We start from the raw sequence: 25,923 nt of genomic DNA on the forward strand, positions 1-25,923 counted from the left end.
GGTGTGTTATATCTTGTTATTGCTATTTAATTTTGAAAAAGTCAGAGATAAGGTTGAAACTTGGTTCACTCTGAATACAGCAAAGGGAGTTTGGGGCCTAGCAGAATCACTTTCACTCTTTTTTCCACTGTTAACGTTTGCATTGCTTGAAAGTGTGCCCTAAATTAGTGAAAGTGCTTTTGGGTGTGGAATTTTAGTTTAAAACACTAGTTTACATTTTAGGGCTGGGGAGTAGGCATAGCAAGCAAGCCAGTGAAACAGCTGCATCTGTTTGGGGAAATTTTGTACACTCAGCCCAGAGAACTGTAACTGACCCTTCATCTTTTTCTAGCACTCAGCCTCCTGCTGTATAGGGTGAACAGCTTTGAGCACCAGGTGTTTACACTTTAAACAGAACAACTGTAATTGTTAGCTCCTCAGCCAGTCTCCTAGCCAGCTAGGCAGACACATACACACTACTATCCACTGCCCTGTTCAGTTTTGCACAAGTATAACATTTAAATGGAGCTCAGGAGGAGTGGGTTTGCACCAGAATAGGCTTGTTCCACTCTCCTTAAGACAGGGGCTGTTTTGATAAATCTGTCAGCTTTGCTTGATTGCACTTTTAAGAAGTTGCCTGTATTTAACTAGCGAGTGTGTAGGGTTTAGAGCTATAGCCACAAGCTTCTAACTGCTAAACGCAAATCTATGCACTCTAGGCTTAAGGCTGAAATTCCACATTTCGAAGTTAAAAATAATTCCCATTAGCGAATAGCCTCACCTGTAGCTTCCCAGAAAATTACATCTCTTCTGTAAGAGAGTGGTAAAGTTGCTTTTCCTATCTCAAAGGTACTAAACCCCTTCATTATAACAGCCCTCTTCATGTAACCAGCATCGTGGAGCCACTCTCAGGGCCTTCATAAAATCTACCGGTAAGGTTATTGTTACTGTATCATGGCAACAGGTCTTACGATCTGACACGTTTCTATAGTAGCAGCAGCATGAGGCTCAAATACCCACTTTTCTTAAAAGCTTCCATTTTACTGAGCAAATGCTGTATAGCCCCTTTTATAGCTTACACTTCAAAGGAAAACTACTGAAGTCAACAACCTCAAATTGAGGACCAGTGAAGCAGCACTTCTTGTGGATTTCTAACAGCACTGAGGCATTAAATATTTTATTCATACCCATTGCAACATAGACAGAGTCAAAGTGATGGATAGGAGTGCTTTTTGTCTGCAATGTGGAGTGTACCGCTGATCTATAGTCATATGTAGTAGCCAGCTGACAGCCTTGCTACAGTCTATGCTGTGGAACAAAACAGATTAATTCTTTACTGAAGAACTGGTCAATCACAACGGAACATAACCAAAATACCTGATTGCATCATGTCCAAGTTAAAAGCCAACCCACATCTATTGTTGCTCTGGCTTATGAACAGGATTCATTTGTTAACTAAGGTTCCCATGCAGGGAAAATCTTAAGGAACCAAGAAATAGCCAGCAGTCCTATGCTGAGGCAGCAAAACTGTCCAGAGACAAATGAGAACTGCAGCTCCACGATAAGAGGAAGAGGGAGTGAAAGAGCTCAGTCCTCAGTGACTTCTCTTTCCTGATGCTCTGGATCAGCATTAAACTTTCTGCTGGGTATGAAGAGGTTTGAAGAGCTGTTTCAGTTGTTTTTTTCTGTCATTATTGTAGCCTGAAATGAAAGCATTAACAAAGTGACATATGACTTACAAAGAGTGAAGAGTAGAGATAATCACCTGCTTTCAGACAAAGCTGTGCTCCAATCAGTTAGCATGAAGCTACAACCAGAGAAAATACTGAAGGCATATTCAACTACTTAGTGCTATGTGAAAACCTGCAATAGGCACTTTCTGCCTGATTGAATTGGGCATTATTGTGGGCTCCTAAAACAAGAATATGCAACCAACATTAGAAATGTGCACAATAAACAGCTGTCACAATTTTATTATGAACATTTGGGAATCAGTTTTTGAAAGGAACTGGCAGGTGAAGAATACCTGTGCTCGCTCATGCAGTAAGGAGTTCCAAAAATCTAACTACTGCCACCACATCAGCTTTTAACGCTCCTATAGTTTGATCATTTACACCCACTATTGGAAAACGTTCACCCCCTCACACTTAGCCTCACAGGGGTACTACACTCTGCTAGCATGATGTGATAATTCACACCTGGTCCTTTTACTCTTGAGGGAAAAGTATGTTTTGCACTTTTGGTGATGTCTAAACAGTTAAGGACCATGAGTGGGATGCCCTGCCATCTGCGTATGAGTGAAGTACCTAAATGTGTGTTTGCCATGAAACTTCCATTTACTGGTGTATCCACGTTCCCTTCTGCTCTACTGACTGGACCATCATTCCACATCAGGTCAAAGCCCCCAATACGCTTCTCCTTCCCCGTCAGCCTGCAATATCAAATACAAGGTGTTAAAGTACATGTGCAATGGCTGTGTAGCTATCTGATTCACTGTCTGCACATTGGCTGGAAACCTGTGCAGATCAGGGAGAAAACCAAACAGCTGAGAGCTGCAATGGGCAGCTATTTACTATTAATATCTTGGGTTAGCACAATTGCACCGTCAATCATAAAATGATGCAAGGCAAGCTTCCTGGGACAGGAGGCTGGATACATGAGGCATGAAAGGAGAGACATGTGGTCTGAGCATTAGACTGGAAGCCGGGAATTCCAGTTCAAGACCCAGTTCTCACACCACCTTCATCTGTGGCCCTGAGAAAAGGCCACTGGGACAGTGTTCTCAGTGTTTAAGTTTCCTGATGTGTAAAATAGAAATTTATATAACCTGTTTTCCAAACGGTGGATCCTGACCCACCAGTGGATCTAGATATGGTTCTAGATATGTCACAGGGCAGTGGCACCAAGTGAGAGAAGCAAATGCCAGCATGACAAACCTGCAGCCTTGAGTCCGATCTTTTGTCTACAGAAGCTGGAGGACTAGCTCAGATACATTTCACACGCTTTGGTAAGACTCATGGAGAGCAGTAAACTCGTTTTTTCACCCACCTGCCCTCCATGTCCACAATATGCAATGTGTCCTTGAGAAGGCAACATTTGAGCTCATAGTCCTCCTGACTACTGGCAGTGAGTGAGGGAGAAGCATTAACCTCAAGAAGCCAGCTGTAGAGAGAACAGCAGTGAATTAGAGGGAAGCAGACAGCTAAGCAATCTGTCCACCTAACAGAAATGCCTGTCTACGGAACCCTCATTGCACTGCTGCAGAGCAGGTAGGAGGGAGTGAAGTGACAGGGAATCGAACCCCAGACATCATTCCTGTACACAAAGAATATTCTGAGCTCAGCTGTAATAGGGAGAGAGCCCCTCCAGCACCCTAAAAAGTATACAAGTAGAACTAAAGGCTAGATGAAACACCCTCCCCCGCACCCCATTACATCACAGGGTAAGTTTTAACCCTTTCCTCAGTGCAGGGATGTGAATGTATCTTGGAAGTAGTTTCCTAACAAACTGCGCAATATGACTACGTGGATCCGGAAGTACCCAATACATTGCTCAGATGACAGCAGCAAACTATAGTATTATAGTTACATCACAGTGATTCAGTCCAGTTCACCTCAACTTGATTTGTTTCTTGATCAGAAGTTACACAAGCTCTTTCTGTGCAGATTGTCACTGCAGAAGCAGCAGTTTGGTTTGAAGCTATGACTACAGCAGACTAGCTTGTACAAATTTGTGTTGTTACCCAAGACCACAGTTGAGCAGCGCTTATTAGCTCACTTCAAATAAAGCTGTCCCCAGTGGCACTGCAGAGACATCAGACTGATGCTGACAAGCCATTGAGGGTTGTAACTGGAACACCGGCTACCACACTTTGTTAGAGGGAGGAAGAGGAAGAAATGAGAGGACGCTTAAAGTGGCACTGTCAACGTAAATCATATGTTATACAAATTTCCGTATCAATGTTACTAATAGCTCTTTATGTGATTAAAACTGAAAATCTTAAAAATCTTATTTTATTGCTTTTGCTGCTCTTTGTTTACTTTTGCAGTGAAAGTCTGTTCTATTTTCAGGTTTCCAATGTTGCAATATTTTGGTTGCAAACACTGCAGAAGAAGGTTTTTATGTTTAAAGGCACATTTTAATTGATGTGTATTTAAAAAACAATTGAATTGTTTCTAGTAGTCACATTGTGTGAAAGTTTGTTTTTATAAAAATCTACGGTGAACCAAATTTGAATGTATGATTTCTTGTTACAATCTCTTAGATTCCTGCGGAGTCTGTTTCCCATAGTCTTCAACAGGAGAAGTACCCCACCACAGTCTAAAACTCTGTAAAGAAGGCTGCCTCTTAGCCAACACTTCACATAAATTACTTTTGAGGTTATGGTAAGTGTACTTAATATCTAGCCTTTTCAGTCTAATAGCTGTTTAGACAGCCTTCCATTCACTGTATGCCACCTGTATGCTCACTAACATCCTTACGGCTTGAGATCCTGGTCTATTAGGATGTCGTATCCATACAGTTCAAAACAATGTTTGTCGCTGATGATCACTTTCTGAACACTCTGTAGGCTCTTGATGAAAATGTTGTCCATTTCTGCAAAGAGAGTCTCCACCACTTCTGCCCCATGCTTGGCAGTCATGTACTGTCGAAATCGCTGAATCATCCACTTGCAGCCCTAACACATACAAATACAACTATAACAAGCTGTTCCTACATATGTGACCATGCATTTCCTTGCCTACCTGAAATAATCACTGAATATTCTCTACAGTCAAAGGACAATTCTGAATAAGAAGCCAAACACCCAGAATCAGATGTTCCTCCCCTCAGTGCATCTCGGAAAGGAATAATTTAACCTTAGTCTAGAGAGAAACAGCAGTCTCTGCTTGGAAAGTGAAGTAAAACCAATACTTAATCTCAAAACTGGGAGTGGTATCTTAATAGTGATCACCATCCCACCTTCTCTTTCCATCAGAGTTTCACAAGACACACATCTAGGACTTCCCTTTCCAAAGGACCAAGAAATATTAGGCTAGAGATTTAGAGGAAAAGCAAATAAAATGGGAAGTTCAATGCAAACCTTTGTTTCTGTGAACTTTTAACTATCTCAGATTCACAAAGAATATTTAAAGCTGATTTCATTTGTTTAAGATTTTTTCTTTGTTCCAACTGCAGGTCCCTCAGAAAAGGGGGGTAGCAATTACAGATGACCTCTGAAGATGCTAAGCTCATCTTATAGCTGTGGTAATAGCAATGAATGCTAAGCACTATGTTACGAATTACACCTGGTAGGACATGCACACAAATGCTACGAATTACACCTGGTAGGACACGCACACAAATGCTACGAATTACGCCTGGTAGGTCACGTACAGTTCGAATCTAGGCTGAGGCACATAAACAAAGTCCACAACTGCCGAGTTCCCAAAAAACACCAGTTTATTATCAGGATGGGAGGCCTCACATCAAAGGCCAGGAGACAGGGAGTTTAGGGACTGACAAAGAACAGATACCAGGAGTCAAAGCAGGCTGGAGACAAGGAGGAGGATTTTCACAGGAATGCAGTATCTAAGGAACACTCCTCCTGGTGCATGATGTGCTTGCTTTTAGACAATGGTGGGCCCCAAACCAAAATGGAGTCACATGTGCTAACTTTTCCTTAACAACTACAAGTCTGGGTCTCTGACAAGCATTATCCAAAAATGAATTACTTGTGGAGTCAGAATGCTCAACACCACAAAGTAGTGCACAGTTGTAATGGAACAGTTAGAGCAGAGCTCTCACTCCCTGGATCTCCTGAACCATCCATCAATGAACACATTCATGGGGTATCAGAGGACAGCCAAGGCAGAGCATCCATACAGCACTTCCTCAGGGACTACCAACCTGCCATATATACTGCACAGTAGCTGGAACAACGAAGTCAGAACAGCTACTTGCTTGCGTTCCCTGAACTACCCAGCATAGTATGTGCGCGCTTGGACACAGGCTGGGTCAGCTGAAGTAGCCAGTAAGTTTTCACTTACCTTCTCTGGATCGTAGTCAGGTGCAGTCTTCTGCACTGCTACATTGGTGAGATGCACATCTGGCATGAGGAGGAGGTAAGGATCATGGAGACAGAAAATGACACTCTAAATAATTAGAAATTGAATTTGGGTCCTAAACCGGCCTCCTGTGCTCCTTATGCCAATGAATCTTTCCTCCCTTCCCTAATTGTGGAGCTTATACCCACCACTGCAGGGAGACATCTTAGTGAAAAATTAAGAGAAAATAAATACAGATAAAAATGGAAATCTGGAACAACTAGTAACAAAGCCCAGAGCAAGTTTTAGCCCTCATTGGCTCTTGTGATGGACTTACATGGAAGCTCTTCTCCTGGGAACGCAACCTAACCGCCATGCAGAGCACCAGTGCCCAAGAACCTTGGATGTAGACCCACTCTGGATTGCCTCATTAAAGCAACCTACCTTTTGATCACACTGAGCAAGAATGAGCAAGTTACTAAATATTTTACTAAGGAAAGTGGTGGATTCTCTCTCTTGATGTCTTCAAGTTAAGACTGGATGCCTTTCTGGAAGAATACGCTTAATTTTAGCCAAATACAAATTATGCTTAAACGCAAGTTATTGGGCTTAGTACTGGGGTAACTGGACATTTAATGGGCTGTGATTAAGGCTACGATTTAGTCACAGGTATTTTTAATAAAAGTCATGGACAGGTCATGGGCAATAAATAAAAATTCACGGCCCATGACCTGTCCATGACTTTTATTAAAAATACCCCTGACTAAATCTTGGGGGTGGGGGTCACTACTGGGGGCAGGCGCCCCGGGGAGCTGCTACTGGGGGGGGGGCAGCAGCACCAGCTGCACCTGGGACTGCCAAGCAGCGGCTGCTCTGGCCACCCCCAGGACTGCTGCTCAGGCAGTTCTCAGGGCCAGCTGCCTGGGGCTGCCCGAGCAGCAGCTGGTGCAGCTGGCCCCTGGGCCGAATAGCTGGCTTCAGAGCCGTTCCAGCAGCGGCCGGAGTCGCTTTCCACAGGGCCACCAGAGCAGCTAGCCCTGGAGCCAGCTGCTTGGTCGGCCCTGGAGTCAGCCACACTGGCTGCTGCAGAAGTCACAGAGGTTGCGGAAAGTCACAGAATCCATGACCTTTGTGGCAGACATGGAGCCCTAGCTATGATTTACAGGAGGCCAGATTAGATGACCCTTCTGGCCTTAAACTCCATGAATCCATGAAAAAAGCAGGCTGCAATAAGTGCACCTGTACTGCTAAAGTGGGACTGATCTCCCACGTTTGGTCCTAGCTGACTGACGTTTCTGGAGATCCACTGACACCAGTATTCCAATGACAGAGGGCGAGAGTGAAACAAGATGACAGTGGAACAGCCTGTGAGAAACAATCGCAAAGGATGAGTATTCTGTAAGTATCCAGAAGTCAGGAGACAAGATATAAGGGTACGTGTTCTTCTGGATCCCTTCTTCACTCCCCAACTCCCAAAATACTAAAATGGTAGATTCCATTCCTTAGCAACTGCCCTGTATCCCACAAGGACAGGTCAGGATACAATGATCATCTATGCTACTCAGAGTGAAGCGTGTGTTGGAGAAGCGAGCAAAGCCGTCCCGGTATAACCAGGCCTTCAGTGGAATGTACTGAGAGAAAGGGGAGCGAGAAACTGAGGGTGAATAGCAAGAAAATCCAACCCAGTCACTGCAATAAAAATAAAATGGACTTCTGCACTTACAGACATCACTAGAACATAAACTCTCAAGTCAAACTTTCGACCTGTGAATCAAAGAGAAATATATAGCAATATAACATAGTGAAGTTAGTGCTAGTCATACCTAATGTTACAAAAACCCAGATTAGAACTTATCTACACACAGCCATGCACCAAAATAACTAGATGGGTCTTAAGTCACACCTTTTATTATTTTGGTACAAATCTGTGTGTGGACACGAATTTCGGATTAAGACAATTTAAATCAGTAGGATGCTCTTAATCCAAATAAGTGGCCACATACAGACTTGTACCAAAACAACAAGATTTGCGCTAAAACCTTTTGGTCCTGGTTGTATGAAGAGAAGCTCTTAGAGAGGAACCTGCTACCATATGGGGCTTGGCTTATCTTTAATATGTGTGGCTTGTATTAGGTCTAATTTTTGTTCATCGGATCACCTCTGTATTCTCAAAATCTTTTGCGGCAGGACCACTAAATTACCACACCAGCAGCACTGACTGTGCAGCATTGTAAGATTCACATTTAAATCCATAAGTAGCTAATTTCAGGCAAGAACTGACCATAAAAGTTTTAACCTTCATCAGACAGGTGATCTGGGGATCTCCCTCCCTCTGTGACAGGAACATCATAGGGGGAGTGTCTCTCTCCACATGTCAGGCAGATACAGACTGAAACAAGCATCTTACCTCCTATTAAATATGGGTTTTCAATATAGCACTGAGCTACATAATTCTCTACTTGAGTTTCATCTTTCTGATCATCTGTACGGACCCCATCCTGCAAAATAAAACAAGTTATTTCTTCTCCATGGACAAGACTGAACGAGGAGAAAAATCAAATCACAAGCACTCACAGGATTCTCCAGTCAATCCGTCCCAGTTTTAGATTTCAGATCAACGACAAACATCCCACCTTTTGTTTTGTTGCACAGTGAGAAAATCTGTTGTAATCCTGGTGGATGGTGATAAGTGTTACATGTGAAAGCTGTAGATGGGGACAGTAAGTGACTAGAGTAAAGGTATTTAGATAAAATTACAGTTGGAAGACCAAAGCTCTAGGTCAGCGGTCCCCAAACTTTTGAGGGTCATGCCCCCCTTACCCCTGTCTGTGTCCCTCTGAGCTGGGGCCAGGAGCAGGACCATGGCTGGGGTATGCAGACAAGGGTAAGGGGGCTGAGGCTGGGGCCGCAGCTGTGGGTGGGTCTGGGGCAGGAGTGGAGCCACAGCCGGGCTGCGGTGGGGGCCAGCAGCCGGACCCACGACCAGGTGCTCTGCTCCCGGCCTTGGCCCTGGGCCAGGAACAGAGCCGTGGCCAAGGCTGGGGCCACACACACATGGGGCCAGGAGCCGGGGATGCGGCTGGGGGCTGGACTGTAGCACAGCTGGGGGTGGGGAGGGACTGGTTGCACTCCCTCCCTGCCCCCGTGGGGACTGGCCCGGGCCCCACCACGCTCCTCTGGGTGGTCCTCCAGGGGCACACCCCACACTTTGGTGGCCTCTGCTCTAGGTGGACCTTCCCAAAAAAAAAATTTGGTGGTGTGAGAAGAGAAAGTACACGTTTCACCTTCCTCCAGTCAATGACATCCTTGAGTTTTCGGAACAGAAAAATGCCTCTCCCTTGTGACCTGGCAACCTGCAGCATAAAGGAGAAGGGAAGTGTTAGTTGCTTTATTCTTAAGTTTTCTCACTCGCCTCCAGCTGGGAACAAGTGGTTACTGAAACAAATCTTATTTCTATAGCACCATGGCAGCTAACAGAAGATCCAGGTTGCTGCCCTTTTTATAGTTGTTGGCAACTCTCACACACAGCAGTTAGCATTCCCTTTCGGAACAGCTGCTATTCTCTAAAAGGTGATTATGGAAGCATCTGTTGCACACCCTGATTCATCATTTATTTATTAAGCACCCATTTGGCATGGTGGGTGCTGTACAAAAAGCTAAAAACAGGAGACTCAGCGGGAGGCATTGGTCAGTAACACCATACTGTGGCACTGGTACAGCATTTATTATTATTAATTTGTGTTACCTTAACACCTAAGAGCCCTAGTCATGGATCTATTTGAAGGGCTGTCTTTTGGGTAAAAGACAAAACCAGGGTTCTGGCCATTTAACATCTGTAAGAATAAGAGTGTCAACCCCAGTCTTGGCCAAATTCCTACTCAGGTAACTAAGTTCTTCCTGCAGTTTCACATAGGTAATTGTATCCTATTTCACTTCCTGACCTGAACTGTTGTGTTGTGCTGCTTGGACCTAATCCTGAGAGATCAAGGATCTTAGAATCATGACCTTAAATGCTGCTATTTGAGTGGTGGGGTGAACTGGTCCATATATTTATGCAGGCATATTGTGAGGCTTAAAGTTTTGTAAAGCACTTTGAGCTCCTTGGATGAAAGGAGCTATAATATTAATATTAATTATATAAAAAGTCAGCCAAAAACCCACACAATTTCAGTTCAGAAGAATAAGTCAGTGCTTTTCCATATTGAGTTTAAAAAGGCTGAAGATGCTATTTTATGTAAAGCTATAAAAAGCAAATATTTTATGGTGTGTGGTGATATAAGGGTTTTAATGGGATGGTGACAGTATTCATGAGTGGAAATGCCATGAGTTATACAAGCCATTCCAAAGGAGAGGCAATAAAACCTTTACATCACCACATGCCATCATGGGTTTTGGTTATCCCACATTTTAGACAACAGTTACCTTAGATTTTGTAAGTAGTTTAAAAAGTTTTTATTGGGACTATTTTTCACATCTGTCTGTGTGTAAAGCCAGGTTGCCTTAGTTACTAGCTACAGGCCTTGGAGTGACAGTAAAGTTAAATTTTAAAAACCTCTAAAAATGAAGCTATTTTCTATAAATCCAGGGTGACATGATTTTAAGATCCAATCCTTCAAGACCTTAGGAAGATAGGCCAAGGATAGAAACAAGCTGCTTTACACCATTGGAAATCCTGGAATCTCAGTTCTCCAATGTGATAAAACCAGTGTTTCTAGCTTCAAACTGCCACTGAGCCAAGACAGTGTATCATCTCTCCACGTTTAAGTTCCCATTTTCCCTGCTGCACATTTGTGGGAAAAGAAGTAAAGTGGCCTGGGACCAGAATTGCACACACCCCCTCTAAACACAACTGTAACACACGCAGGGTCTGTCTGAGACTGCAAGGTCTAGGTCCTTTCAAGAGCACAGAGTGACATGAGGAGTAACACGAAGTGTATCTTTACTTGTGTGTTTTGAGGTCAGCCACAAACTACTTCATTCCAGTTGTTGGTATAATTTTTGTGACCACAATCTTTTAATATAGTCTCATTTATTGTATTCAGGTTATTTCCAATGATAATTGAGTTTGTGGGCACAAAATATAAGCTTAATATACGGTTTCTTGTTGCTGATTAACCCAAATTAACATTTGTAGACTTGGATAATCACTAGCTGTTATCCTTATGGCTGTAATTAAACTGTTAGTTTGCATAATTGCCTCCCATTCACTAATCATAAGCCCTCTCTTATTGATAGGCCAGATCTGCAGAGTGAGACAAACTATCTTGTCCCCTCCTACCAGACCTGCTGTGCAGAGTAAAGTGACTCTCCTGTTAAGAACCTAAGACTGGCCATACTGCATCAGACCTAGCCCAGTGTCCCGTCTTCCAACAGTGGCCAGTACCAGATGTTTCAGAGAATGATCAGAACAGGGCAATTTATCTAGTGACCCCATCCCTTGTCATCAAGTCCCAGCTTCCTTAACCCCATGAACGTACTTAATTCTTTTTAGCCCAGTTATTCTTTTGGCCTTCACAACATCCCCTGGCAACAAGTTGCACAGGTTGACTGTATGTTATGTGAAGAAGTCCTACTTTATGTTTGTTTTAAACCTGCTGCCTATTAATTTCACTGGGTAACCCCTGGTTCTTGTGTTACGTAAAGGGGTAACTAACACGTCCTTATTCACTCTCTCCACACCATTCATGATTTTATAGACCTCTCTCATATCCCACCCTTAGCTGTCTCTTTTCTAAGATGACCAGTCCCAGTCTTTTTAATCTCTGTTCACATGGAAGCTGTTCCATACCCCTGATATTTTTTGTTGTCCCTCTCTGTATTTTTTCCAATTCTAATACACCTTTTTTGAGATGGGGTGACCAGATCTACACACAGGATTCAAGGTGTAGGTGTACCATAGATTTATATTGTGGCATTATGACATTTTCTGTCTTCTTATCTATCCCTTTCCTAATGGTTCCTAACATTCTATTAGCTCTTTTGATGGCCACTGCACATTGAGCAGATGTTTCCAGAGAACTTTCCACAGTGACTCCAACATCTCTGTTGTGAGTGGTAACAGCTAATTTAGATGCCATCATTTTGTATGTATAGTTGGGATTATGTTTTCCAATGTGCAGTACTTTGCATTTATCAACATTGAATTTCATCTGCCAATTTGTTGCTCAATCATAGAATCATAGAAATGTAGGATTGGAAGGGACCTCGATAAGTCATCTAATTTAGTCCTCTGCACTGATGCAGGACTAAGTATTATCTAGACCATCCCTGACAGGTGTTTGTCTGACCTGTTCTTAAAAGCTCCAGTGATGGAGATTCCACAACCTCTCTAGGTCATTTGTTCCAGTGCTTAACTATCCTTACAGTTAGGAAGTTTTTCCTAACGTCTAATGCGAACCTAAATCTCTCTTGCTGTAATTCAAGCCCATTATTTCTTGTCCTGTCCTCAGTGGTTAAGGAGAACAGTTTATCACCCTCCTCCTTGTAACAACCTTTTATGTATTTGAAAGCTGTTCTCATGTGCTCCCTCAGTCTTCTCTCTCCAGACTAAACAAAGCCAATTTTTTCAACCTTTCCTCATCGGTCATGTTTTCTACCTTTAATCGTTTTTGTTGCTCTCCTCTGGACTTTCTCTAATTTGTCTACATCTTTCCCAAAGTGTGGCGCCCAGAACTGGACAAAATACTCTAGTTGAGGCCTTATCAGTGCTGAGTAGAGAGGAAGAATTACTACTTATGTCTTGCTTACAACACATCTGTTAATACATCCCAGAATGACATTCACGACTCATTTAGTTTGTGATCCACTATAACTAGTGCATTCTTTTCTGCAGTACTCCTTCCTAGGCAGTCATTTCCCAGAATTTGTGCAACTGATTATTCCTTCATAAACATAGTACTTTATATGTCCTTATTGAATTTCATCCTATTTAATTCAGATAATTTCTCCAGTTTGTCAAAATCATTTTGAATTCTAATCCTATCCTCCAAAGCACTTGTAACCCCTCCCAGCTTGGTATCATATGCAAACTTCATAAATGATTTGGATAATGGCATAGAGAGTACACTTACGAAGACATTGAATAGAACCAGACTCAGGACAGATCCCTGCAGGACCCCACTCAATATGCCCTTCAAGCTTGACTGAGAACTATTGATAACTATTCTCTGAGAATAGCATCCCCAATACCATCAAGGCAAACCTGGTGGCTGAACTTTGTGACTTTGTCCTCACCCACAACTATTTCACATTTGGGGACAATTTATATCTTCAAGTCAACGGGACTGCTATGGGTACCCGCATGGTCCCTCAGTATGCCAACATTTTTATGGCTGACTTAGAACAACGCTTCCTCAGCTCTCGTCCCCTTACGCCCCTACTCTACTTGCGCTACATTGATGACATCATCATCTGGACCCATGGGAAGGAGGCCCTTGAGGAATTCCACCAAAATGTCAACGATTTCCACCCTACATCAACCTCAGCCTGGACCAGTCTACACAAGAGGTCCACTTCCTAGACACTACAGTGCTAATAAGCGATGGTCACATAAACACCATCCTATACTGGAAACCTGCTGACCACTATACTTACCTACATGCCTCCAGCTTTCATCCAGACCACATCACACGATCCACTGACTACAGCCAAACTCTAAGATACAACCGCATTTGCTCCAAACCCTCAGACAGAGACAAACACCTACAAGATCTCTATCAAGCGTTCTTAAAACTGCAATACCCACCTGGTGAAGTGAAGAAACAGACTGACATAGCCAGAAGGGTACCAAGAAGTCACCTACTACAAAACAGGCCCAACAAAGAAAGTAACAGAACACCACTAGCTGTTACCTACAGCCCCCAACTAAAACCTCTCCAGCGCATCATCAAGGATCTACAACCTATCCTGAAGGACGATCCCTCACTCTCACAGACCTTGGGAGACAGGCCAGTCCTTGCTTACAGACAGCCCTCCAACCTGAAGCAAATACTCACCAGCAACTACACACCACACAACAATAACACCAACCCAGGAACCAAACCCTGCTACAAACCCTGGTGCCAACTCTGTCCACATATCTATTCAAGGGACACCATCATAGGACCTAACCACATCAGCCACACCATCAAGGGCTCATTCACCTGCACAGCTACCAATGTGATATGTGCCAGCAATGCCCCTCTGCCATGTACATTGGCCAAACCGGACAGTCTCTAAGCAAAAGAATAAATGGACACAAATCTGACATCAGGAATCATAACATTCAAAAACCAGTAGGAGAACACTTCAATCTCGCCGGTCACTCAATAACAGACCTAAAAGTGGCAATTCTTCAACAAAAAAACTTCAAAAACAGACTCCAATGTGAAGCTGCAGAACTGAAATTAATTTGCAAACTGGATACCATCAGATTAGTCCTGAATAGAGACTGGGAGTGGTTGGGTCATTACAAAACCTAAACTTAATTTCCCCCATACTAATTTCTCCCTACTGTTACTCATACCTTCTTGTCAACTGTGTGTAATGGGCTACTCTCTTACCACTTCAAAAGTTATTTTTCCTCCCTTGGTATCCTGTTGTTAATTGATTTATCTCATTAGACTGACCTCACACTTGGTAAAGCAACCCCCATCCTTTCATGTATTTATACTTGCTCCTGTATTTTCACTCCATGCATTTGATGAAGTGGGTTCTAACCCACGAAAGCTTGTGCCCAAATAAATTTGTTAGTCTCTCAGGTGCCACAAGGACTCCTCATTATTTTTGCTGATACAGACTAATATGGCTACCACTCTGAAACCTATTCTCTGAGTATGGTTTTCCAACCAGTTGTGCACCCACCTTTAGGTTCATCTAGGCTATATTTCTCTAGTTTGTTTATGAGACAGTCATGTGAGACAGTATCAAAAGCCTTATTAAAGTCAAAATATATCACATCTACTTCTTTCCTCCTATTCATAAGCTTGTTACCCTGTCAAAGAAGCATATTAAGTTAGTTTGACACAATTTGTTCTTGACAAATCCATGTTGAATGTTACTTATCACCTTATTTTCTTCTAGATGCTTACAAATTGTTTGACTGTTTGCTCCATTATCTTTCCAGTTGCTGAAGTTAAGATGATTCATCTATAATTCCCTTGGTTGTCCTTATTCCCTGTTTTAAAGCTATGTACTATATTTGCCCTTTTCCAGTCCTCAGGTACCTCGTCCGTCCTCCTCAGTTCTCGTCGTCCAGTTTAGTGAGATCCCTTTGTAACTCTTCGCAGTCAGCTTTGGAATTAACGATCTTGAGTAATTTTGTATTGTCTGCAAAATTTGCTACCTCAATGTTTACTCCTTTTCCCAGATCATTTATGAATACATTGAACAGCACTGGTCCCAGTACAGAACCTTGGGGGATCCTTCCATTTACCTCTCTCCACTGTGAAAACTGACCATTTATTCCTACCCTTTTTTCCCTATCTTTTAACCAGTTTCTAAGCCAAGAGAGGACCTTCCCTCTGATCCCATGACTACCTACTTTCCTTAAGAGCCTTTGGTGAGGGACCTTGCCAAAGGCTTTCTGAAAGTCCAAGTATACTCTGTCTATGGGATTACTCATCCATGTTTATTGACATCCTCAAAAAATTTTAATAGACTGATGAAGCAAGATTTTCCTTAACAAAAGCCATATTGACTCTTCCCCAATATATCGTGCTCATCTATGTGTCTGATAATTCTGTTCTTTACTACAGTTTTAACCAGGTTGCCTGGTACTTAAGGCTTACTGGCCTGTAATTGCCAGGATTGCTGCTGGAGCCTATTTTAAAAATTGGCATTACGTTACCTATCCACCAGTCATCTGGTATAGAGGATGATTTAAGCAATAGGTTAAGTAACACAATTAGTAGTTCCCTCAGAACTCTTAGGTGAATACCATCTGGGCCTGGTGACTTATTACTGTTTAATTTATCAGTTTGTTCCAAAACCTCCTCTATTGACACATCCACCTAGGACAGTTCCTCAGATCTGTCACCTAAAAAGAATGACTCGGGTGTGGGAATCTCCCTCACATCTGCTGCAGTGAAGACTGATGTAAAGGATTCATTTAGCTTCTCTGCAAAGGCCTTGGCTTCCTTGAGTGCTCCTTTAGCACCTCGATTGTCTGGTGGCTCCACTGATATTTTGGCAGGCTTCCTGCTTCTGAGGTACTTAAAAAAAATTTTGCTGTTAGTTTGTACATGTACATTGGCCAAACTGGACAGTCTCTATGTAAAAGAATAAATGGACACAAATCAGACGTCAAGAATTATAACATTCAAAAACCAGTCGGAGAACACTTCAATCTCTCTGGTCACTCGATTACAGACTGAAAAGTGGCAATTCTTCAAGAAAAAAACTTCAAAAACAGACTCCAATGAGAGACTGCTGAATTGGAATTAATTTGCAAACTGGATACAATTAACTTAGGCTTGAATAAAGACTGCGAGTGGATGGGTCATTACACAAAGTAAAACTATTTCCCCATGTTTATTCCCTCCCCCCAACTGCTGGAAATGGCCCACCTTGATTCTCACTACAAATGGTCCATCCCCCCCATTCCCGCCCCACCGCTGGTAATAGCTCACCTTACCTGATCACTCTTGTTACAGTGTGTAACCTATTGTTTCATGTTCTTTGTGTATTTTTCACTACATGCATCCGATGAAGTGAGCTGTACCTCACGAAAGCTTATGCTCAAATAAATTTGTTAGTCTCTAAGGTGCCACAAGTCCTCCTTTTCTTTTTGAGGATACAGACTAACACGGCTGCTACTCTGAAACCTGTTAGTTTGTGTCTTTTCTAGTTGCTCTTCAAATTCTTTTTTGGACTGCCTAATTATACTTTTATACTTGACTGCCCAAGTTTATGTTCCTTTGTTTTCCGCAGAAGGATTTGACTTCCAGTTTTTAAAAGATGTCTTTTTGTCTCTAACCACCTGTTTTACTGTTGTTTAGCCCCAGTGGCATTTTTGGTCCTCTTACTGTTTCTTTTTTATTTGGAGGTATACATGTACTTTGAGCCTCTATTATGGTGTCATTAAAAAGTTTTCATGCAGCACACAGGCATTTCACTCTTGTGACAGTTCCTTTTAACTTCCTTTAACTAGCCTCCTCGTTTTTGTGTCGTTCCTCTTTTTGAAGTTAAATGCTACTGTGGTGGGTTTCTTTGGTATTTTCCTCCCTACAAGGATGTTATATTTAATTACATTATGGTTGCTATTACCAAGCGATTCAGCTATATGCACCTCTTAGACTAGATTCTGTGCACCCATTAGGACTAAATCAAGAATTGTCTCCCCCCTTGTGGGTTCCAAGACTAGCGGCTCCAAGAAGCAGCCATGAATGGTGTTGAGCAGTTTTATTTTTGCATCCCATCCTGAGTGATATGTTCCCAGTCAACATGGGGATACTTGAAATCTCCCATTATTATTGGTTTTTCTATTTTTGTAGCCTCTCTATTCTCCCTGAGCATGTTACAGTCACCGTCGTCATCGAGTTAGGAGGTCAGTAGTATATTCTTCTCCTGTGCTCCTACTAGTCAAGCATGGAATCTCTACTGTAGAGTTTCTATTATACTGTTTGATTCATTTAAATTTTTTTACTATATTTGCCTTTATGCTTTCTTTTGCATATAATGCCACTCCCCCACCAGCATGACCTACCGTGTCATTCTTATATATTTTTGCACCCTGGTATTACCATGTCCCATTGATTATCATCGTTCCACCAAGTTTCTGTGATGCCTATTTTATCAATACCCATGTTGTAAGACTCACAGATGGGTGTACATTTAATTATGCACTATGGTACAATGTTCATGATGTTAAATGGTTTGAGTCATTTGGCAGCAGGATGGCATTTCTAGGCTCCATTCACTACACTGGCAATTTCTAAAGGAAGCACGTTTTCTGGGTCCCAAGGATACGCATCCAAGTGGAAGTTACTGCAGACAGCACAACTCCGTTTGGGTCTCAGGGGAGAAATGGGGTTTCAGAAGGCAGGAGGAGCCAGCCACTGGATTCAGAAAAGGTTCTTGTTCCTCAACCCTAAAGCACAATGAGGAAGAAATGCCAGCCAGATGCAGACTAGCTGGCTTTGCTAAGGTTACACGCAAGGGGTCCCTCATCCCAGAATGCAGTGAACAGAATGCAAATCAGCTTTTTAAACTGGCTGGATATAACAGGGTTATGTTAGGTGCAGTGTGTCTCCTTTAAAGCGACTGGCTTTCTTCTCCAGTGTTACTTCAGGGGTCACAATAGACTTGGTTAACACAAAGGTCCAGTTAAGCAGAGTTATACTTTGTGCACACTCACATCTGTGCGCACACGGGGTTTAACTGACTGACTTCAGAAGAGTTCTGCTAGGGATGAATTTGGCAGTGAGAGCCCCTGGGGACTTCCCTGTTGCTTCAGCAAATCAGCACAATCTGTATCTTAATGTAGCAACTTCTTACATTCACAGGCTCTCCCCACCAATATTCACACATTGTTTTCACAGTTAGGTTACTTTGGCTCTGCAAATAAATGGGGTTATTTTTCAATTTTTGAAATAAGTTATTACAAAAGAAGGAACATCAACCAGAAGATAGGAGAAACAGCACTTCTGACCAATGACCATAGACGTGGACTCCGTGGGTGCTCCAATGGTATTAACACCATTAATTTGGACTTGAATAGGGACTGGGAGTAGCTGGCTCACTACAAAAGCAACTTTCCCTCTCTTGGTCTTGACACCTCCTCATCAATTATTGGGAGTGGACCACATTCAACCTGATTGAATTGGCCCTGTCAACACTGGTTCTCCACTTGTCAGGTAACTCCCTTCTCTTCAATAATGCCTGCATCTGGAATTTTCACTCCATGCATCTGAAGAAGTGGGTTTTGTACCACGAAAGCTTATGCCCAGATAAATTTGTTAGTCTTTAAAGTGCCACCAGACTCCTTGTTGTTATTGTGTCAGATTATTCATCTCTTTGGAGCATCCTAATTCATCTGAGCACACCCTACTGAGGTGAATGGGCCATTCCACACATCAACAGTACTCCTGTACTGCAGAGCCTGTTCCGTTGCACTAGCTCCCTGAAGTAGATACAAAGTTTGGGGCTCCCTGCTATTCCTCTTGCTGCCTCCAGCTGGTGGATGTGCTTCTCAGCCCATCAGTTACCATCCCCCTTTCTTCCCATGGCCCTTTCAGCCCTACCGGGGGCATGGTGGGGCCAGGAGGAGGGCAGAGCTGGTAGCTAAACTGGTAGATCATTCCCCTCCCACAGGTGCCCTCCAATCATGCCCCCTCACTAACTCCTCTTCCTCAAGAAACAAGGGAAATTAACTGCCCCAGAACATGGTTAATACAGGTCTTGTTTATAGCGCCTTTGCCAGTACAGCTATGCCAGCTAGACTTACCCCTTCGTAGTACCCTCTTCAATTCATTTCAGATTCCTGCTGGCACTGCCAGCCTTACGTGCCTTCTCTGGCTTGTCAGATTGGGTTTATATCTGCTGCTGAATCACAGCGCCACTCAGACTACTTCCTGGGCTGGTGAACCACCTGTGGCTCATTAATTTTATACCAGTGTAAGTCCACGGATTTCACTGGGGTTGCTCCTGATTTACACTGTTGCAAGTGAGGAGAGAATCAGGCACAGACTCCAGGGTGCTCTGGGGCTCAAGCACCCCTGGAAAAAAATAGTTGGGGTGGTCAACACCCACCAGCCACAGCTGTTCAGCTGTTCTACAGGTGGCATGGGGCCTCGGGGGAGAGGGGACAGGAAGAGGCGGAGTGAGGGTGGGGCCTCGAGGGATGGGGTGGAGTGGCGCGGCGCCTTGGGGGCAGAGTTGGGGTGGAACACCCACCAGGAAAAATAAAAGTCGGCGCCTATGACCACCTGGCTAAGCAATGCCTGCTATGGATTTGTGTGCATACTCTTCTCTCCCCACAGAACACCCAAGTGAGCAATGTATCCTCTGAATTGTCCCCTGGGACAGGACCATACTTACTGGTTTCATAATCCAGGTGATGCCAGGATTCTTGCGAAATTCTTCCACAAACAAGTGGTACTCTGATGGCATCTCAAAGGTCTTGGGGAAAAAGTCACATTTTCTTGCCTCCAGCTTTCCTGCCTCTCTTTCTATCTGCTTCCGAAACCTCTTCAGGTTCTTCACTATGTAATTCTTACGAGTCAGCTGAGTGGAAAGAGAAATACAAGAGCAGACTCTGCAAATATTAACACAAATTAATCATCATTCTTCTTTCACTTGAATTGCCCAGGAGATGAGATGTTTCTGGTGATATCTGGTAATAGATCTCAGCAGTGATGCCACAGGAGGTTAACTAACTGAGAAAACCAATGAGTAAAGTTAGGAATTCTTTCCTTCTTTGTGGAGGAGCCTGCATGGTTGGTGTGTGCATGGGCTTTGGTTTGGGTTTTTTGTTGTTGTTCTTTAGTTCTCAGGAGAAGCAAGGGGAAGCTGTAGCAATCCCCAGTGCATTATTTCTGGTCTAAAGCCTTTAGGTGTAGCTGCTATGCTGATTTCCAAGGTAAACACCAAGTTTTAGGGCCTGTCCATACTGAAAATACAACCATCTCAGATGACCTGGTTGCAATACAATTGTTCTCAGATATATTTAAAACACAGTTCCATTTTGTAGTGCACATGGGACTTTACGTGCGTTTCTGCTTCTGCTAAAGCCCTGAACATGCTACATTCTGGAACTATGCTAGAACTGTCCCAAGGAAGAACTGTGCTACAACACAGTTGTCCTTGTAGTGTAGAGTTGGTCCTGGATTCCTGAGATGGTCCAGCGCAGCCTTCATGAGATTTATCAGATGTGGAATACAATAAATCTAGTGTAATGTTCCTGGGCAGAGCCACTCTTCTGTTTCCTGGAGTGACAGAGGTTGATAAATTCTGAGGAGGAGTTAGCACAGCAGTCAGGAGGGTATTAGGTTTCATGGCAGGGAATATTCCAAGGTATTTTCCATCAACAAGCTTTTCCCATGGAAGTTTACGACTATTTCTCCAAAACTATTTCCCCAAAACCATCCTGACCCATATATTTCACTCATAGTGGTTTCTTACCTCGTAGTGGTTCCGAAAGTGGCAGATACGAACATGTTCATCCATGTAGGTATGGTCAAAATTCTCCCGAAGCCAGCTGACATCACACCAGTAAAAATCCCACTCACCCTCCCTATAGAAAGAGGCAGAGACACAGCCGGTAAGGCAAGCACTAAGTTCTAGGTCATCACCACACCCACCCTTCTTGACAGCCACCACCTGTCATCACCACCACAGCTTCCTTCTCTCCTTGCAGTTTTTCAGGCTAATAAAAAGCCTTGGTACACAGGATTAATCAATTTTTTTGTTTATTTTGTTCTTTAAAAGTTTAGGCTCTGAATTTTAATAGTTCCCATTATAACCAAGCCTGGTTTGGTCTGAACATACCAATGTATTAGGTATAAAAGAAACAGTTATCATATTGATTCTTGACTACCAGGAGTTCAACTGAAATCATCCAATTAGTTAGAAAAGCAGAAGCAGAACTTAGAATAGAGTCATCTACAACCAGGCAACTCCACTGAAGTCAGTTCCCACAAATTCAATGTGCGGCAGTCTTCCCCCTGAGTCAGTACTACATTATTTAATTGTATTTATAAGATCCTATTTAAGGGATGACAGATCAATAGCAACAGAACTAAAACTGAAAAACTATAGTCAGCAGTTCCTAGTCTTCAAACACAACAAATCAGTGAAAGAAAGAAAAAGCTAGAGACAGGATAAATGATCGCAATACTAAATTAAGCAGGAATGAGAGAGACTGGCAGAGAAAAGAGACTGTATTGCACTGTAATTTTCAGCCACATTTAACAATAGTGGTCAAACACAGCTTCGTCTTCCCTCATTGAAGCAGCATTGAGATCAAATGTTCTGCTGATGTGCACAGTGTCACACAGCTTCAACAAACCAATCAACCAGCCTTCATTCTAAAAAGGGTTGACCATACTTTGTTGAAAGGATGCTGAACTCATATGACCTGGTCCACAGCAGCAATACAACAAAGTTCAGCATGAACTGACAAGGAGTTATGTTAGACACACATTTGCGAACTTGGTTGAAAATTCTAGTGGACCCAGAGTTGAATATGACAAAAGAATAGGGAAGGCTAAGCAGTTGCAAAGGGAAAGAATCTGGAGCTTACTCTTTTACTTCAACCCATCCTGGTCTCTGGCGCAGGATATCTAAGATGGTGTTTGTGAGCGCACATTTGAATCGGATGCAAGCTCTTGGTTCTCTGTGGGGAGGGAAAAAAAGACACCATAGACTCTATGAAGTCCAAGAGCAAGCCTGCCACAAATGGAGATCTGGATTCTGTGCCTTGTTCTGCCACAGGCTCCTTGTAGGACTTTAGGAAACTCACTTAATCTCTTGTGCCTCAGGCTCCCCATCTGTACAATAATGATAATAATACTTTCCTATCTCACAGAAGTGTTGTGAAGATAAATTCATTAATATAGGCAAGGCGTTTATATACTATAGTGTCGAGCATCATCAGGAAGCCTATAAAGAAAATTAATTTTAAAATGAACTATGTTGAGACAACCAAAATCATTTTCATGTATGCCTTAACCAGTATATGTAAATATAATGTAATCTCCTGAAGTGCAGAGCATCTCACTCCCCTTTTTACTTTGATAGTTCAGACCTTCTAGTTATCCTCTAATCCAGGGGTTCTCAACCTTCTTCTTTCTGAGGCTCCCCCCAACATGCTCTAAAATTTCCAGGGCCCAGCAGACTCCAGAAAGGGCGTGGGGCTCCAGGCTTCAGCTGCAGAGGTACGGGGGGGGAGAAGATGGGGGGCTCAGGGCTTCTGCCCCATAGGATGCTGGACTTTAGCCCTGTGGGGCTGGGGGCTCAGGGCTTCTGCCCACCGGGGCGCCCAGCTTTAGCCCTGCGGAGTGGAAAGGGGGGGATTGGGGCTTTATCCCCACAGGACTCCAGGGTTCGGGGCTCCTGGCTTTATCCCCACAGGGCGCTGGGGCTGGGATCTTCTGCCCGCCGTGCATTGGGGACCCCCTAAAATGACTCATGGACCCCCCAGAAGGCCTCAGACCCCTGGTTGAGAACTGCTTCTCTAATCAATAATTAGATAAAATTACATTTCAGCCATACCACCTTGTATTATGATCCCATCCAACCCTGCAGATTAAGTAAAAGGTTGGTCAGTGATGCACTACTGGATGTAGGCTACCAAGGAACACCTGTGTGCTGCAAGAAATGGTCCTACTGATTCTTTCCTCTAAGTCTGTAAATAATCAATGCCCCTAATTGTGTTACGAAGTGCTATGGTGCTGGAGGTACTATTTTTCAAATATGATACAAAAACAAGGTACTGACCACCTGTAGTCATTAAAAACACCAAGAAACTTTGGGTTAATTTCAGTGTCCTGGTCAAGTTCCATCTCAAGTAATTATTTTGCCTACCTAGAATTCCCCCTGCTGATTCAACTGATACTGTCTATTTCTTGTGCTAAATTGTTATGCACTGTTACCAAGCACTGTTAACTATTTGCCGTACTTCACCCCAGATGTAGCTGCATTTTAGTTGTGCATGAAATGATTCCCTACACAGTCTGAACATCAGTTTATTACATTTGGGATTCTTTGGGATGATGCAAGATCATGATTAGTTCTGGGCAGAGAAATAGATCTCATTTCAGGGGGATTCTGAAATTTTAGTTTTGTTCCTATTTGGAACAAAACCCCAACATTTTGAAATTCTGGAGCCCTGGCTCTGGGGTAGTCTGCTTGGAACTGTAGACCCTGGAGCCCTGAAGTCCTAGACTCTGAGATAATCCCCCTAGAGGGCTACCCCAGAGCCATGGACGCTGGAAACCCATCCTTCCCAGCAGCCTGCCAAGGAGCAGGGCAGGCAAGCTGGCAAAAAAACAGGCAAGTTTCTGATGGAAATATTTTGAGACATGTCTAGTTGCTGGAGGAACTTCGCCAAAATTGCACTGACTCCACAAAATATTTAAGTTATGACAAAAAATGTTTTGTCAGAATTTTTCCAACCAACTCGAATCATTATCACAAAGATATATTAGTAAGGAATATACAAGCCCAAGGATCTATGACTGAAGTGACAATACCAATTCCTATTTGAAAAGAAGCATGACCATCAAAGGCAGGCAAAACCCTGTTTATCAGAATAGTTGTGGAGGGAACAGTGATTGCACAAAGGCCACTGACCAGTTCTCGCAATGAGAAACAAATGAGAAGTAATACATAGCATATACCTACCCTCTTCATGTCCACATGCAAACATGTCATTCAATCTACGCTTCAGAAAAAGAATCACTCACCGTTCTTTCAGCTTCTGGTAGCCATAAGACCCTTTGTGGCCTGCATTCTGCAACAAGACAAGTAGAAAATAACTTATAACAATTAAATGGGGAGAATAAGGCTGGTGCAGAATAAGTTGTGGACAGTCCCTTGGAGGGCATTTTGTCCTGTGCAATTTCACCAGTATCTTTACAGTTTTCACTAGGATGCTGGCATATACAGCACTTGCCAATCAGGGCTGAACCTGACCCAAACTTTTTAGAGCAGGGACTGTTTTCAAGCACACTGTTGGCATTTAAATAACAACCATGCCAACACTTCATGAGATTTTTTAAAAATGCATTTGGTGTTCTTTTGATTTGCCCTCTGGATGTCAGCCTATTAGGGTTCCCATTCTCAGGCTTTCCCTGCAACCACAAGGGCTAGAGACTTACCTTAAAATAAAAAGGAAAGCTGTGATTTTCCTGTAATCACTTGCCTCCAGGAGATGGGGCTTTAAGGCACACACCAACTATTACAAGCAGAGCCCTGCAAATCGGTGGAGATCTGCTTTATACCCGCGGACCATGTTTGAGGATGGCGGGTTTGATGCGGACACACATTCTGTATCCGCGCAGGGCCCCAGTGACAATGAAGTGAGCTGGAGCTCACGAAAGCTCATGCTCAAATAAATTGGTTAGTCTCTAAGGTGCCACAAGTCCTCCTCTTCTTTTTGCCAGTAACACTGTCACAAGGGGCGGGGCGGGGGGGACCCTAGATTTGTACAGGGCTGGCTGCTATTAGGGTGTCCAGGGGCCACTTTCGGGGGGGGCACAGTGCATGTACCCAGCCCGTGGGGCGGCCTGCCCAGCTGCAGGGGGGCCGGGCCCCCCCGGGCCGCGTGACCCCGAGGGGAGGGGGGGCCGGGCCGCTCCGTCCGCGTGACCCCGAGGGGAAGGTGGGGGCCGGGCCCCCCCAGGCCGCGTGACCCCGAGGGGAAGGTGGGGGCCGGGCCCCCCCAGGCCGCGTGACCCCGAGGGGAAGGGGGGGGCCGGGCCGCTCCGTCCGCGTGACCCCGAGGGGAAGGGGGGGGCCGGGCCGCTCCGTCCGCGTGACCCCGAGGGGAAGGGGGGGCCGCGCGGCCCTCACCTTATTCTTCGCCATGGCGCCGCCTCCCCGCGGTTGGGGTCACCCCCGAGCCGCCGCCATCTTGCGCGTCTCGTCCCCATAGCAACCAACCTCTTCCCCCGCCCACCGCGCTGGGGGCGGGGCCAGGTGCCGCGGCTCGTGCCCGGGCGGCCGGGGGCTGCGGGGGGGCCGGGAGCGCCACAGCCTCTGTCTGCCCTTGAGTCCGGACAAATCCCCATTGACTCCACTGGGCGCCTTGCCTGAGGAAGAACTACAGGGTCACGGGTTCTGTTCCTGCCTCTGCCGTGGAGGGTCAGACCTTTGTCCAGTCAAGGGCTCTTTCGGCCTCAGTTTCCCCACCTCACAAAGGCAGATCACGTGTCCCCCCCCTCCCGGCACAGTGGTGTCAGGACGTGGCTTTGAAAGCCTCAGCTGCTGGGTGCGAGAG

The 25,923-nt window shown here is 44.1% G+C and overlaps 1 protein-coding gene across 1 annotated transcript; it reads right to left on the minus strand.

The window, feature by feature from the left end:
* Positions 1–1,609: 1,609 nt before the first annotated feature.
* Positions 1,610–25,512, minus strand: TTLL9 (tubulin tyrosine ligase like 9). Its single transcript, XM_077831894.1, has 14 exons — positions 25,497–25,512; positions 24,389–24,435; positions 22,225–22,317; positions 21,105–21,216; positions 20,022–20,207; positions 9,290–9,358; positions 8,413–8,503; positions 7,729–7,769; positions 7,549–7,636; positions 6,009–6,067; positions 4,461–4,657; positions 3,028–3,141; positions 2,286–2,410; positions 1,610–1,680 (listed from the first exon to the last, which is right to left on the minus strand). Exons 1-14 carry the CDS (start codon positions 25,509–25,511, stop codon positions 1,610–1,612), a joined length of 1,308 nt encoding a protein of 435 aa, XP_077688020.1. The 5' UTR covers position 25,512.
* Between the last annotated feature and the right edge of the window lie 411 nt (positions 25,513–25,923).

Source organism: Eretmochelys imbricata, chromosome 13 (genome assembly GCF_965152235.1).
Source record: "Eretmochelys imbricata isolate rEreImb1 chromosome 13, rEreImb1.hap1, whole genome shotgun sequence".
NCBI lineage: Eukaryota > Metazoa > Chordata > Testudines > Cheloniidae > Eretmochelys > Eretmochelys imbricata.

Bases quoted from the DNA above. Each gene is read 5' to 3' on its own strand.
- TTLL9 (XM_077831894.1), bottom strand. The intron at 7,770-8,412 runs GTAAGATGCTTG...TTTGATTCACAG, and splicing joins AAACCCATATTTAATAGGAG to GTCGAAAGTTTGACTTGAGA. The intron at 6,068-7,548 runs GTATCCTGACCT...TCCTCATGCCAG, and splicing joins GAGTAGCATAGATGATCATT to ATGTGCATCTCACCAATGTA.